This window comes from Neomonachus schauinslandi, chromosome X (genome assembly GCF_002201575.2).
Source record: "Neomonachus schauinslandi chromosome X, ASM220157v2, whole genome shotgun sequence".
Classification (NCBI taxonomy): Eukaryota; Metazoa; Chordata; class Mammalia; order Carnivora; family Phocidae; genus Neomonachus; species Neomonachus schauinslandi.
In genome coordinates this window covers 54,329,932-54,344,881 of record NC_058419.1, presented here as the reverse complement: position 1 = coordinate 54,344,881, position 14,950 = coordinate 54,329,932, and the positions used below count along the sequence as shown (strand labels likewise).

The following is a 14,950-nucleotide window of genomic DNA, read 5'->3' as shown; positions in this document are numbered from 1 at the left end:
ACCGACTGCATCATTCAGGCACCCCCACTGTGTTTGTTTTTTAATTGTACTAGTTTTATCATGAAAAAGATTGACTTGCATAAAACCAGCTATGTCTTTTTTTCTTGTATTTTTATTTCTTTTTTCTTCTTTATTATTATTAAAAAATAATAATTCCAATGTAGTTAACATACAGTGTTATATTAGTTTCAGGTGTATAATACAGTGATTCAACAGTTCCATATATTACTCAGCTTTCATCAAGATAAGTGTTCTCTTAATCCCCATCATATATTTCACCCATCCCCCCACCCACCTTCCCCTCTGATAACCATTTGTTTGTTCTCTATAGTTAAGAGTCTGATTTTTTGGTTTGTCTCTCTCTTTTTATTTTTCCTTTGTTCATTTGTTTTGTTTCTTTAATTCCACATAAGAGTGAAATCATATGGTTTTGTCTCTGATGGGATTATCATTTATTTAAAAATTACATGACTGTATTTCTGAGTCTATATTTGGGTTATTCTGTCATATTTCCACCTATCCTTTGTGTAAATCTTCACACTTTCAGGAATCAAAGTACCATTGGGGTTGGGGTTGCGCAACATGGAACAGATGGATAACAACACTTTGGAAATGGTCAGTGCTGAAAATTGCTTGGATATAAGAATGTCCAGAAAGTTGTTTTTGTTTCTGTTAATGTTCAAATGGTAAATTTGGGTGGTGAATGAGGTCTTTGGTAGTTTGAAGAGGTAATCAGATGGAAATTGGATCATTAGGAAATAGACACCTCCCTGGTAGAGGCTGTCATTGGGCCACATTATGGTTGCCTGCCAGTGGAACATGCTCTCTCCCACAGCCTCTGCTGAGCACTGGGAAAAGGGGTTGAAGGATAGCAACACGTGGCCAATCCACATGCAGGGCCTGATGGCAGGTAGAAGGAATGGAGACTGACCACACTGGCAGATGAGTGGACTGAGGGACAGCTACGGGGTAGAAGGGGGCATCCGGGGAGGAAGATGGTGGCAGAGAGTGGGACTAAAGAGCGGATGAGTCAGACACTTGGTCTGACTTGAGGGGCTACTGGACACCCCTGGCTTGCACCACTGCTGCCACCTCCCTATTATCCAGAGCTGGAGACTTTGCCACCTGGAGGCCTTGCCACCCTGAGACACTGGGTCCTCAGCACTGAGACACCACTGGTCCCACCTGAGGCCACATGACTTGAACTTTCATCACTGCCACCCACATTGGGGGTCCCAGTGACAGGCAAGATTGCACCCTGTGAGGTCCAGAGGCCACAATGATGATGCAGTACAGTGTCACCAAGGTGCTCTTCCAAGGGGTCTCAGGGTGGGGGTTTTATAGTAGAGGGGTGAGAAGGCAAGGGAGGTTAAGGGGGTGAAACCAACTTCCTGCCATGAAGGAAGGGGGTGAAACTGAGTGGCTTAAACAATAGAATTTATTTTCTCACAGTTCTGGAAGCAAGAAGTCTGAAGTCAAGGTGTCAGCAGCAGCCCCTTTTCTCTTCAAGGCTCCATCCGTGCCTCCACCTAGCATTGGTGTTTCCCGATAATCTTTGTGGTCCCTTGGTTTGTGTGACATTACTCCAATCTCTGACTCAGCCTTCACATGGATTTCTTCCCTATGTGTTTTTCTGTGTTTGTCCAAATCTCCCTCTTCTTATTAGAATGCTAGTCTTTGGATTTAATGCCCACCCAAATTCAATATGATCTTATCTTGACTTGATTATATTATAAAACTGTTTCCAAGCAAGGTCACATTCTGAGGTTCCAGGTACATATGAATTTTGGAAGGATACTGTTCATCCCTTGTAGTCTGCTCTCTGCCTCCACAAATTTACATCTGTCCAATGTGGAAAATATATTCACTTCATCTTGACAGTCTTAATCCATTTTGACATTAACTCTAAATCCAAAATTTCATCTAAATATCAACAGCTCAGAGACAGAAAAGATAGCAGAGGAGTAGGGGACCCTATTCCAACTGGTCCCCAGAATAGAGCTGGATATCTACCAGACCACTCTGAGCACCCATGAAATCAGCCTGAGATGTAAGAAAATAGATCTGGATCTCTACAAACAGAATATCGCCGGTGGTTGGTTTCAAGGTATGAAGTAGGGAACCGTGATTCTGCGGGCAGATATCAGAGGATAAACAGCAGCGGGAGGGAACCTGGCTGTGGGGATCCTACACCACCAGTGAGCGACAGCCTCACGTGCCGGGGATGGGGCACAGACTCGCATACCGGTAGCGGCAGGGAAAGGAATTTAGGGCAGCCCCCGGGATGGAAACCTGGTGAGGCGGGGTCACGTGTGTGAACTAGGAGCAGCTGGTGATTTTAGAAGCACAAATGGCACAGACGTGCCCCGACCTGGAGGTAGGACTGGGGGCAATGTGGAGGTGAGCACAACCCAGGACACTGCAGTTTATAGCAACACAGACAGAAACAGAGATAGTGTGGCCTGGAGAGCTCACTGAAGAACAGACTGTGATCTCTCTGCTCTGAGGCAGAGGGTTGGAAACAGTCTCTTCTGCTGTGAATCTCAGAAGAGATGCAGAAAGCCACCAGGGAAAGCCACCAGAGAACAAAAGACCCCCAAAACTGGATCCCATTGAGCCCATCCCCTGCCACAGGGGGGCAGGGCAACTCTGCCCAGACAGGGTTGCCTGAGTAACAGCATGGCAGGCCCCCTCCCCCACAAGACAGGCTGGGAAAACAAGAGGCAAGAAACCTTAAGGTCCCAAGAAAACAGGTGCATCTTGTTTGGGTTCTGGTTAATAATTTGGACTCTATACATTCCCTCAAGCACCCATCAACAGAATGACTAGGAGGAGGAACCCCCAAAATAAAAAGACTCAGAGATTATGATTTATGCAGCAGATTTACAAATGGATGCAGATATAAACAAGATGTTGGAGATGGAATTCAGGCTCGCAATTGAGAAGACATTAGCTAGAATGGAGAAATCAATTAATGGCAACATAGAGTCTCTAAGGGCAGAAATGAAAGCTGAATTGGCAGAAATTAAAAATGCTATCAATGAGATCCAATCTAATCTAGATAATCTAACAGCTAGGGTAAGTGAGACAGAAGAATGAATTAGTGACCTGGAAGAAAATTTAATAGATAAAAAGGGAAAAGAGGAGGCCAGGGCAAAACAACACAGAATCCATGAAAATAGAATCAGAGAAATAAGTGACACCATGAAACATTCCAATGTCAGAATTATTGGGATCCCTGAGGAGGTGGAGAGAGAGGACTAGAAGATATATTTAAGCAAATCATAGCTGAGAACTTCCCTAATCTGGGGAATGAAACAAACATTCATGTCCTAGAGGCAGAGAGGACCCCTCCCAAGATCAAGGAAAACAGGTCAACACCCCAGCATGTAATATTAAAACTCGCAAATCTTAGAACAAAGGAAACCATCTTAAGGGCAGTTAGGGGGAAGAGATTCCTTACGTACAGAGGGAGGAACATCTGAATACTGTCAGACCTATCCACAGAGACCTGGCAAGACAGAATGGCCTGGCAAGAAATATTCAGAGTACTAAACAAGAAGAACATGCAGCCAAGAATACTTTATCTGGCAAGGCTGTCATTGAGAATGGATGGAGAGATGCAGAGCTTCCAAGACCGGCAGAAACTGAAAGAATATGTGACCACTAAGCTAGTCCTGCAAGAAATATAAGGGGGGTTCTATAAAAGGAGAAAGACCCCAAGAGTGATATACAACAGAAATTTACAGGGACAATCTATAAAAACAACGTCTTCACAGGCAACATGATGACAATTAATTCATACCTTTCAATAATCACTCTCAACATGAATGGCCTAAATGCTCCCATAAAACGGCACAGGGTTGCAGATTGGATAAAAAGACAGGACCCATCCATATGCTGTCTACAAGAGACTCATTTGGAACCTAAAGATACATCCAGACTGAAAGTGAAGGGATGGAGATCCATCTTCCATGTCAGCGGACCTCAAAAGAAAGCTGGGATAGCAATTCTTATATCAGACAAATTAGATTTCAAACTACAGTCTGTAGTTAGAGACAGAGAAGGACAGTATATCATTCTTAAAGGGTCTATCCAACAAGAAGATCTAACAATTGTAAATGTTTATGCCCCCAACATGGGAGCAGCCATACACATAAGCAAACTGTTAACCAAAATAAAGAGTCATATTGATAACAATATGTTAATTGTAGGATACTTCAATACTCCACTCTCAGCAATGGACAGATCATCTAAGCAGAAAATCAACAAGGAAACAAGAGCTTTGAATGATACACTGGACCAGACGGACCTCATACATATATACAGAATATTCTACCCTAAAACAACAAAATACTCATTCTTCTCAAGTGCACATGGAACTTTCTCCAGAATAGACCACATACTGGGTCACAAATCATGTGTCAACTGATACCAAAAGACTGAGATTATTCCCTGCATATTCTCAGACCACAGTGCTTTAAAACTGGAACTCAAACACAAGAAAAAAATTGGCAGAAATTCAAACACTTGGAAGCTAAAGACCACTCTGCTCAAGAAAGTTTGGGTCAACCAGGAAATCAAAGAAGAACTCAAACAATTAATGGAAATCAATGAGAATGAAAACACAGCAGTCTGAGACCTGTGGGATACTGCAAAGGTAGTCCTAAGGGGGAAATACATAGCCATCCAAGCCTCATTAAAAAAAATAGAAAAATCCTGAATTCACCAACTAACACTACAACTTAAAGAACTAGAGAAAAAGCAACAAACGATGCCTAAGACAAGCATTAGAAGAGAAATAATTAAGATTAGAGCAGAGATTAATGAATTAGAAAGAAGAAACACAGTAGATCAGATCAAAAAAACTAGAAGCTTGTTCTTCGAAAGAATTAATAAGATCGATAAACAACTGGCCAGACTTATCCAAAAGAAAAAGAAAGGACCCAAATTAATAAAATTATGAATGAAAGGGGAGAGATCACGACTAACACCAAGGAAATAGAAACAATTATTAGAGGGCGCCTGGGTGGTTTAGATGGTTGGGCGTCTGCCTTCGGCTCAGGTCATGATCCTAGGGTCCTGGGGTCGAGTCCCTCATCGGGCTCCCTGCTCCTTGGGAGCCTGCTTCTCTCTCTCTCTCTCTCTCTCATGAATAAATAAATAAAATCTTAAAAAAAAAAAGAAAAAAGAAAAAAAAAAGAAACAATTATTAGAAATTATTATCAACAACTATATGCCAATAAACTGAGCAATCTGGATGAAATAGATACCTTCCTGGAAACCTATAAGCTGCCAAGACTGAAACAGGAAGACATTGACAACCTGAATAGGCCAATAACCAGTAACAAGATTGAAGCCGTGATCATAAGCCTCCAAAAAACAAGAGTCCAGGGCCTGATGGATTCCCTGGGGAATTCTACCGAACATTCAAACAAGAAATAATACCTATTCTACTGAAGCTGTTTCAAAAAGTAGAAACAGAAGGAAAACATCCAAAATTTTTCTAAAAGGCCAGCTTTACCTTGATCCCCAAACCAGGCAAAGGCCCCTTCAAAAAGGAGAATTTCAGACCAATATCCCTGATGAATATGGATTCCAAAATCCTCAACAAAATCCTAGCTAATAGGATCCAACAATACATTAAAAGGATCATCCACCATGACCAAGTGGGATTTATCCCTGGGATCCAAGGGTGGTTGAACATACGCGATTCAATCCATGTGATAGAACACATTAATAAGAGGAGGGAGAAGAACCATATGGTCCTCTCAATTGATGCAGAAAAAGCATTTGACAAAATACAGCATCCATTCCTGATTAAAACTCTTCAGAGTATAGGGATAGAGGGAACATTCCTCAAGTTCATAAAATCCATCTAGGAAAAACCCACAGCGAATATCATCCTCAATGGGGAAAAACTGAGAACTTTTCCCTTAAGATTAGGAACACGTCCAGGATGCCCACTCTCACCACTATTGTTCAACATAGTACTAGAAGTTCTAGCAACAGCAATCAGACAACAAAATGAAATGAAATGTATTTGAATTGGCAAAGAAGAAGTCAAACTCTCTCTTTTCACAGATGACATGATACTTTATGTGGAAAACCCAAAAGACTCCTCCCCCAAATTACTAGAACTCATACAGCAATTCAGTAATGAGGCAGGATACAAAATCAATGCACAGAAATCAGTTTTTTTTAAGATTTTATTTATTTATTTGAGAAAGAGAGAATGAGAGACAGACAGCACAAGAGGGAAGAGGGTCAGAGGGAGAAGCAGACTCCCTGCTGAGCAGGGAGCCTGATGTGGGACTTGAACCTGGGACTCCAGGATCATGACCTGAGCCAAAGGCAGTCGCTTAACCAACAGAGCCACTCAGGCACCCATCAGTTGTTTTCTTATACACTAACCATGCAACTGTAGAAAGAGAAATTAGAGAAATGATTCCATTGTCAATAGCACCAAAACCCATAAGATACCTCGGAATAAACCTAACCAAAGAGGTAAAGGATCTATACTCTAGAAACTACAGAACACTCATGAAAGAAATTGAAGAAGACACAAAAAGATGGAAAAATATTCCATGCTCGTGGATTGGAAGAATAAACATTGTTAAAATGTCTATGATACCCAGAGCAATCTATACCTTCAATGCCATCCCGATCAAAATTCCAATGACATTTTTCAAAGTGCTGGAACAAACAATCCTAAAATTTGTATGGAATCAGAAAAGACCCCGAATCACCAAGGAGATGTTGAAAAAGAAAAACAAAGCTGGGGGCATCACGTTGCCTGATTTCAAGCTATACTGCAAAGCTGTGATCACCAAGGCAGCATGGTACTGGCACAAAAACAGACATATAGACCAATGGAACAGAATAGAGAGCCCAGATATGGACCCTCAACTCTATGGTCAAAAACTCTTCAATAAAGCAGGAAAAAACATGCAATGGAAAAAGACAGTCTCTTCAATAAATGGTGCTGGGAAAATTGGACAGCCACATGCCAAAGAATGAAACTTGACCATTCTCTTACACCATTCACAAAGATAAACTCAAAGTGGATGAAAGACCTCAATGTGAGACAGGAATCCATCAAAATCCTAGCGGAGAACATAGGCAGGAACCTCTTTGACATTGGCCACAGCAACCTCTTTCAAGATACATCTCCAAAAGCTAGTGAAACAAAAGCAAAAATGAACTTTTGGGACTTCATCAAGATAAAAAGCTTCCGCACAGCAAAGGAAACAGTCAACAAAACAAAGAGGCAACCCACAGAATGGGAGAAGATATTTGCAAATGACACTATAGATAAAGGGCTGGTATCCAAGATCTATAAAGAATTTCTCAAACTCAACACCCAAAAAACAAATAATCAAGTCAAAAAGTGGGTAGAAGATATGAAAAGCCACTTCTCTGAAGAAGACATACAAATGGCTAACAGACACATGAAAAAATGTTCATCATCATTAGCCATCAGGGAAATCCAAATCAAAACCACATTGAGATACCACTCTACACCAGTTAGAATGGGAAAAATGGACAGGGAAAGAAACACCAAATGTTGGAGAGATTGTGGAGAAAGGGGAACCCTCTTACACTGTTGGTGGGAATGCAAGTTGGTACAGCCTCTTTGGAAAAACAGTGAGGAAGTTCCTCAAAAATTTAAAAATAGAGCTACCCTATGACCCAGCAATTGCACTCCTGGTTATTTACCCTAAAGACACAGATGTAGTGAAAAGAAGGGCCATATGCACCCCAATGTTCCTAGCAGCAATGTCCGCAATAGCCAAACTGTGGAAAGAGCTGAGATGCCTTTCAACAGATGAATGGATAAAGACGATGTGGTCCATTTATATAATGATATATTACTCAGCCATCAGAAAGGATGAATACCCAACTTTTACATCAACATGGATGGGACTGGAGGAGATTATGCTAAGTGAAAGAAGTCAAGCAGAGAAAATCAATTATCATATGGTTTCACTTATTTGTGGAACATAAGGAATAGCATGGAGGACATTAGGAGAAGGAAGGGAACAATGAAGGAGGGGGGAATCGGAGGGAGAGATGAACCATGAGAGACTATGGACTCTGAGAAACAAACAGCGTTTTAGCGGGGAGGAGGGCAGGGGGATATGTTAGCCCGGTGATGGGTGTTACGGAGGGCACGTACTGCATGGAGCACTGTATGTTATATGAAAACAATGGATTGTGGATCACCACATCAAAAACTAACGATGTATTGTATGGTGACTAACATAGCATAATAAAATTAAAAACAAAAAACAAAAAACTTTCCGGTTTGTACTGCTCATCTGCTGTGTTGTATCTGTCCTTGAATTCTTTCTCATGATGAGGCCAGGAGCTTCCAATGACATCTTTTGGATGCACTAAGTAGAGGCCTCAAGATTCAAGGTCTCTGCAGTCCACCCAGCCACAGTATGTGTAAATAAATCAGGTGCATGCATTGCAACTGACTGAGTTATCTCTTAAGTCTCTGAATTTGTGGATGCCTCCTCCTTCTTCTTGCCTTTTTTTTCTCTTCCTTTCCTTTTTCTTTCCTGTACAGTATCCCAATATCTGGATTTTTGTGATCATAGCAAAATAATGTTATTATATAATCCCTTATCTTGTGTATTTCCAGTAAATTTATATCCTAGATGAATGATCACATTCAGAGTTAGTTTTAAACTAAAGATTACATTGTAAGTGTTGTTTCATTCTTTAATCATTGGACACATAAAGTCTGGTTGCTTTTTTGTGAAATTAGCATTCATTGATGATTAATGTCCAAATCCATTAATAATTTCAGGGACACAAAACTGTAGTATCAAAATTATATTAGCAATACATACAAATTGGTTCTAGCTTTTCCACCGAAACTGATTTGCTGGTCTTAAAATATCAACTTTTTTATTATTGCTTTGTGAAACTCATGAGTCCTTTATGATAATTTCAATATATAGATTGGTTCTTTATTTTGGTAATGTTTTTATATCACTAGAAAAAGGACAATGCTTAATATCCATTCACTTGTAAACATTCCCCATTCCCTTCCCCCCAGAGAAAGCAATGACATGATATCCTTTGTTCAAGATATTAAAACCTATGTTTCCGTATGTTTATATATCTTAGGTGAAAAATCAGAAAGATTCAGATCAAAGAGTAACAAGGAGTCAATTTTATGAGAAAGATGTAACATCATTGGATGCTGTTCAAAGGGGATTTTAATTAATTAATAAAACATTAGTGTTTTATTTTATCTTTTACAAGAGTGATAATGATGCATATTATTAATATAAATAAATTACTACAGAGTGCTATATTCTAGCCATCTCAGCCTTCTTTATGTTCCTTAAAAAGACCAAGATTCTTTCTCTTTCAAGACTTGCATATAATTTGGCTGTTGTTCCAACTTTCTAGAACACTATTTTTGTTAATATTTTAGGCTAGCTCCTTCTCATCATTCATATTTCAGCATGAATTTAATTTCTACAAAGAGACCTTTTTGACATAGCAGTCTAAAATTTAATGTAGTGTGTTGTTTTGTTTTTGTTTTTCATTTCCAAACAAGTATTTGTTTAAAGACCTATTTTAAATTCTTTGAATATATACCTAGAAGTGGAATTGCTTGGTCACATGACAATTCTACATGTTTAACTTTGATAAACTTCGGTTTTTTTTAAGATTTTATTTATTTATTTATTTGACAGAGAGGGAGCCCAAGCAGGGAAGCTGGACAGAGAGAAGCAGGCTCCCTGCTCAGCAGGACTTGATCCCAGGACCCTGGAATCATGACCCAAGCTGAAGGCAGATACTTAACCAACTGAACCACCCAGGGGCCCCAAACTTGATAAACTTCTAAATGTTATCCAAAGTGACTTGACTATTTTACATTTCCATTCACAATGTATAAGTTATTTCAACTTTTTCATGTTCTTACCAATACTTGATATTTTCTGCTCTTATGACCTTTTTACTTCCCTAAAGTGCTGCCTCCTAATACTACCACAGTGGTCCAGGACTAATTTTCAACATATGAATTTGGGAGGGACATAAACGTTCAATCTACAGCAAATGGTAAGGAAATTTAAACAATAACATACATTGCTTAAGCCTCTTTTAAAGTATTTAGCATGTACACAGAATCTCAAATCTGAAAGACAAGAACAAATGTGGTTACCTGTCCTTATCTAGGAATTTCTGCAGGACTTCTTTGATAGTTAATTTTATTTGTCAACATGACAGATGAAGAATGCCCAGAGAGCTGGCAAAATTATTGTTGGTGTGTTTATGAGGGTTTCTACATAAGAGATTAGCATTTGAATCAGTAGACTAAGTAAAAATGTTTGCTTTCACCAATGCAGATGGGCATTATCCAATCCCTTCAGGTTCTGGGTAGAACAATAAGGCAGAGAAGGACAAATTTGCTCTGTGCTTGAGCTGGAACATACATCTCCTATCCTCAGACATTGGTGTTCCTGTTTCTCAGACCTTCAGATTTGAATTGGAAATATACCACCCGTTTTTCTTAGCTTCCAGACAACAGATCATGGGACTCCTTAGCTTCCATAATCATGTAAGCCAATCTCTCATAATAAATATATTTCTATGTATCTATATATATTTTATTGGTTCACTTTCTCAGAAGAACCTTAACTAATACAGATTTTGGTACCAAGAATATCCTAGAGAAACAGAATTTTAAACATGAGTTTTCTGAATTATCTCTGGATTTTTTTTGGAATTTACTCTCTAATCTGATCATATTTAAAATGCTAATGACTGTATGTCAAGTATTAAAGAGAGCACCGATAGTTGATTGTATAAACTGTGTAGAGGGAAAAGCAAAATATCTTAACTGGATACTCCTAATTAACCACTTAATAAGAAGCAAGGAGGTAGGTGACTCTGTATTTGACACTTCCAAATATTTTTTTAAACTAATTAATATAATGATTTTGGTTGATTGCTCCTGATATTAGTGGGCAGAGTAGTAAGAAAAAAGGATAAATGTAAAAGTTCAGATTCCCAACTAAAGTGCTGTGTGACCCAAGAACTTCTTTGTGTTCCCTGAGTCTCATATTTCCTGTAACCACAAGGCTGAAAAATCAAATGCAGAGTTTCACCCTGTGACTGGATGAATTACAATACAAGTTGAACTTCTGGCCTCAAAGGGTGTTTACTGTTAAAGTGAGGGCATTGATTTGGAAAAAAATGGGGGGGGATCCTATGAATTAGGATGGGGTTGTGTAGGAAGATCCTGATGAAGCTGGGGACATTGAGACCAGAAGAATTGGCTTCCACACCTCCAGCACAAGTGGTTTCTCAACCGCAATGTCAGTGGGCTCCTCACCCCCAGTGATATTGGCCTATTTACCCACAGCATTATTGGCCTTGTCACCTCCCTCTGAGGGGATTCACTCTGCATTGCCTGAAACATTATGATGGCCTTACCTGAGGTAGTAGTTATGCAACACAATGCTGATTCTCCTGAGGACCAACCTCCACCACCACTATCTGCTTCTGTATTTATAACTAGATTCAAGTCCCGGTAGGACCAACTGAATATGAGGTACAAAGTATGACCCATGATGAAATGTGCTATCTCCAAAGATCTGGCTAAGTGTTCTAATTTATACAGACAGAAATCCAAGTAACATCTGTGGGAATGGATGCTAAAGGTGTGGGATAATTGTGGAAGAAACACAAAGTTGGACTAAGCCAAAGTTATTGTCATGGCCCACTAAACAGAGTTTATTTAATGTTGCAGCTCACAGGAGTTAGAAAGGGCTCTACCAGTTTGCTTGTTTGGTTGGATAAAACGTGGAACAGAAGACAACCCAATGTGTTTAAATTGGAAATGATAGGCATGCCTTGGTTTAATGTAAAAGAAGAGATTCAGAGATTTGGGGTGATTAAAATGTTAGAACAGATGTTAGAATGGGCTTGTCATTTAAAACTTGCTCACCCACATTAGGAGGGTCCAGAAGACACACCTTTCATGAATACTGTGAAAAATAAATTTGTAAAAGGAGTCCCTGCACCTTTGAATAGCTCTACGATTGTTCATCTCTGTAGGCTAGACCTCAGTGTTGGAATGCAGTCACTGAACTGAGGAACTAAATGCAGTAAGAATAATTGGATCTCAGTGTGGCAGGAGCCAAGTGGTGACACTCAACTGCCAAAGACAATGTGAGCATGATTATTGTAATGGGTAGCAGAGCCAAATTATAAATCAGAATAGTCTGACTTCTGCAGACCTATGGTGTTGAGTAGTTAATAATGGTATTTCTAGAAGTGAAAATGGTTTAAGCTTTGGTCTAAATTCAAATGTCTAAAAACAATGAATTCCAATGTCTGAGGACAAAAGAAGATCGTATCTTTGTTCATGCAGAGAGGCGTTTGCCAAATCAATAGCTGCATACGAGGTATCTGACAGTGTGTTAATTTGCTCAAGCAATGAAACTACAGCTGCTACAATAGCTGCATTTGGAGTAACCACCTGGTTAAGCTTATAATAATTCACTGTCATTCTTTAGTCTTTGTCTTCTGTATAGGCCATATAGGACAGCTGAATGAGAATGTGGTGGGAATCACCACCCCTTCACATTTCACAACCCTTTTCATCTTTCCTTGATAATGACACTAATATTTGCCATCCCTCCAAGGATGTAGTATTGCTTTTTAGTTTTAATGGTTTCCACTCGGTCTTTACCACTGTAATAACCATTACTACATATGCCAGGGAACCAATGTGGGGGGTTTTCCAGTTGCTAAGTATGTCTATCCCAAATATGTATTTTGGATCTGGGGAAATAATCGCAAGATGGGTTTGGGAACCCACTGTGAGATACAACTGAACTAAAACTCCATTGGCCATGTGACCATCATAAGGCCTACCAGAAGAAGTTTGTTTTCAGTTGGCAAAACCAGTAATACACACTTACTGTCCTACCCAAGGGATATATCAACTCTGAAGCTGTATGTCAAAATTTAGTTTGCAGGGACCTTGATCACCTTTCCTATCCACAAGCTACTATGTTACTCTATTACATTTATGACATGGTTGATTGGAACTATGAGTGAGAAGTAGTAACTACTCTAGACATACTGGTAAGACATTTGTATGTCAGAGGCTGGGAAATAAATCCAATTAAAATTCAATAGCTTTCTAATTTCATGAAATGTGTGGGGGTCCAGTGGTTTGGGGACATACTGAGATATCTCTTCTTTGGTAAAGGATAAGTTTTTGCATCTGGACAGTTTTGCAAGCAAGACAGAGACACAATGCCCAGTAAGTCTCTTTGGATTTTGGAGGCAACATATTCCACATTTGAGTGTGAAAATTTTGCACATCTATTTAGTAACACCAAAAAGCTCCTAGTTTTGAGTGGGGCCCAGAACAAAAGAAGGCTCTGGAATAGGACCAGGCTGTTGCATAAACTGCTCAGCCACCTGGGGCATATAATCCAGTAGAACCTATGGTGCTTAAAGCGTAAGTAGCAGGTAAAGATGATGTTTGGAACTTTAAGAATGTTCCTATAGGTGAATTGCAGGCCTTTAGGATTTTGGAAGAAAGCCCTGCTATCATCTGCAGATAACTTCTTTCTTGAGATATAGCTCTTGGCCTGCTACTGGGTTTTAGTCTTGAGATATAGCACTTGGCTTGCTACTGGGTTTTAGTAGAGACTAAACGCTCTCTTTAGGAGCCACCAAATTACCATGAGACCTGAGCTGTCTATCATAAACTGGTTGTTATCTGACCCCACCCTCCCAAGCTATAAAGTTGAACATGAACAACAACATTCTTTTATCAAATGGAAATGATATATAGATGATAGGGCCCACGTAGGGTACAAGTAAGTTACATAAAGAAGGGGCCTACTCCTGCTACACTGCCTTCTCTATCCCAGATTCTACCTATGGGTTAGTCCCTATGGTCAGTTAACAGAGGAAGAGAAGACTCAAACCTGGTTTAATAATGGTTCTGCATGATATGCCTGCACCTCCTGAAAGTGAGCAGCTGTAGCACTATAGACCCTCTCTGGGACATCCCTGAAGAACAGTGCTGAAGTAAAATCATCCCATTTGGCAGATACTTAGGCAGTGCACATGGTTATGTACTTTTATTGGAAGGAGATATGGCCAGAAATGCAAACGTACTGATCCATGGTCTGTGGATAATGATTCATCTAGACATTCAGGAACTTGAAAGGAATATGATTGGAAAACTGGTGAGAAAGAAATTTGGAGAAGAGTTATGTGAGCAGACCTCTCAGAATGGGCAAAGACATGAAGATGTATCTGACCCATGTAAATGCCTATCAAAGGGTTGCTTCAGCAGAGGAGAAATTTAATAATCAAGTAGATAAGAAAACACATTCTGTTGATACCAGTCATTCTCTCCCCACAGCCACTACTGTCATTGACCAATGGACTTATAAACCAAGTGGTCATGGTGGGAGAGGTGAACCTTGTGCATATGCTCAGTAACATGTACTTCCATTAAAAAAAAAAAAAAAAAAACACAAAAACAACATACACTTCCATTTAGGAAGACTGACCTGGCTACAGCTACTAATGAGTACTCAGTTTGACAGCAGAGACCAACACTGAGCCCCATATATGGGATCTTTCCCTGGACTAATCAGCCAGCTACATGTTCCCAGCTTGATTACATTGGAATGTTTCTGTCATGGAAAGGGCAGTGTTGTGTCCTTACTGAAATAGATACTCTGTACATGGATTTGCCTCTCCTGCAGGCAATACTTCTGCCAAAACTGTCATCCATGTACTTATAGAATGCTTTATCCACCACTCTGTTAATCCATACAGCATTGCTTTTGATCAAGGAACTCACTTCACAGAAAAGTAGATATGGTAATGGGCCTATGCTCATAAAATTCACTGATCATACTATATTCCCTATCATCATGAAGCA

General features: G+C 39.8%; 1 protein-coding gene across 1 annotated transcript; it reads right to left on the bottom strand.

Annotated features, from left to right (window-relative positions):
• Positions 1-485: 485 nt before the first annotated feature.
• LOC110582688 (ubiquitin-conjugating enzyme E2 D3-like) lies at positions 486-821 on the bottom strand. The gene has a single exon (XM_044911782.1). The coding sequence runs from the start codon at positions 819-821 to the stop codon at positions 486-488; it is 336 nt and encodes a 111-aa protein (XP_044767717.1).
• Between the last annotated feature and the right edge of the window lie 14,129 nt (positions 822-14,950).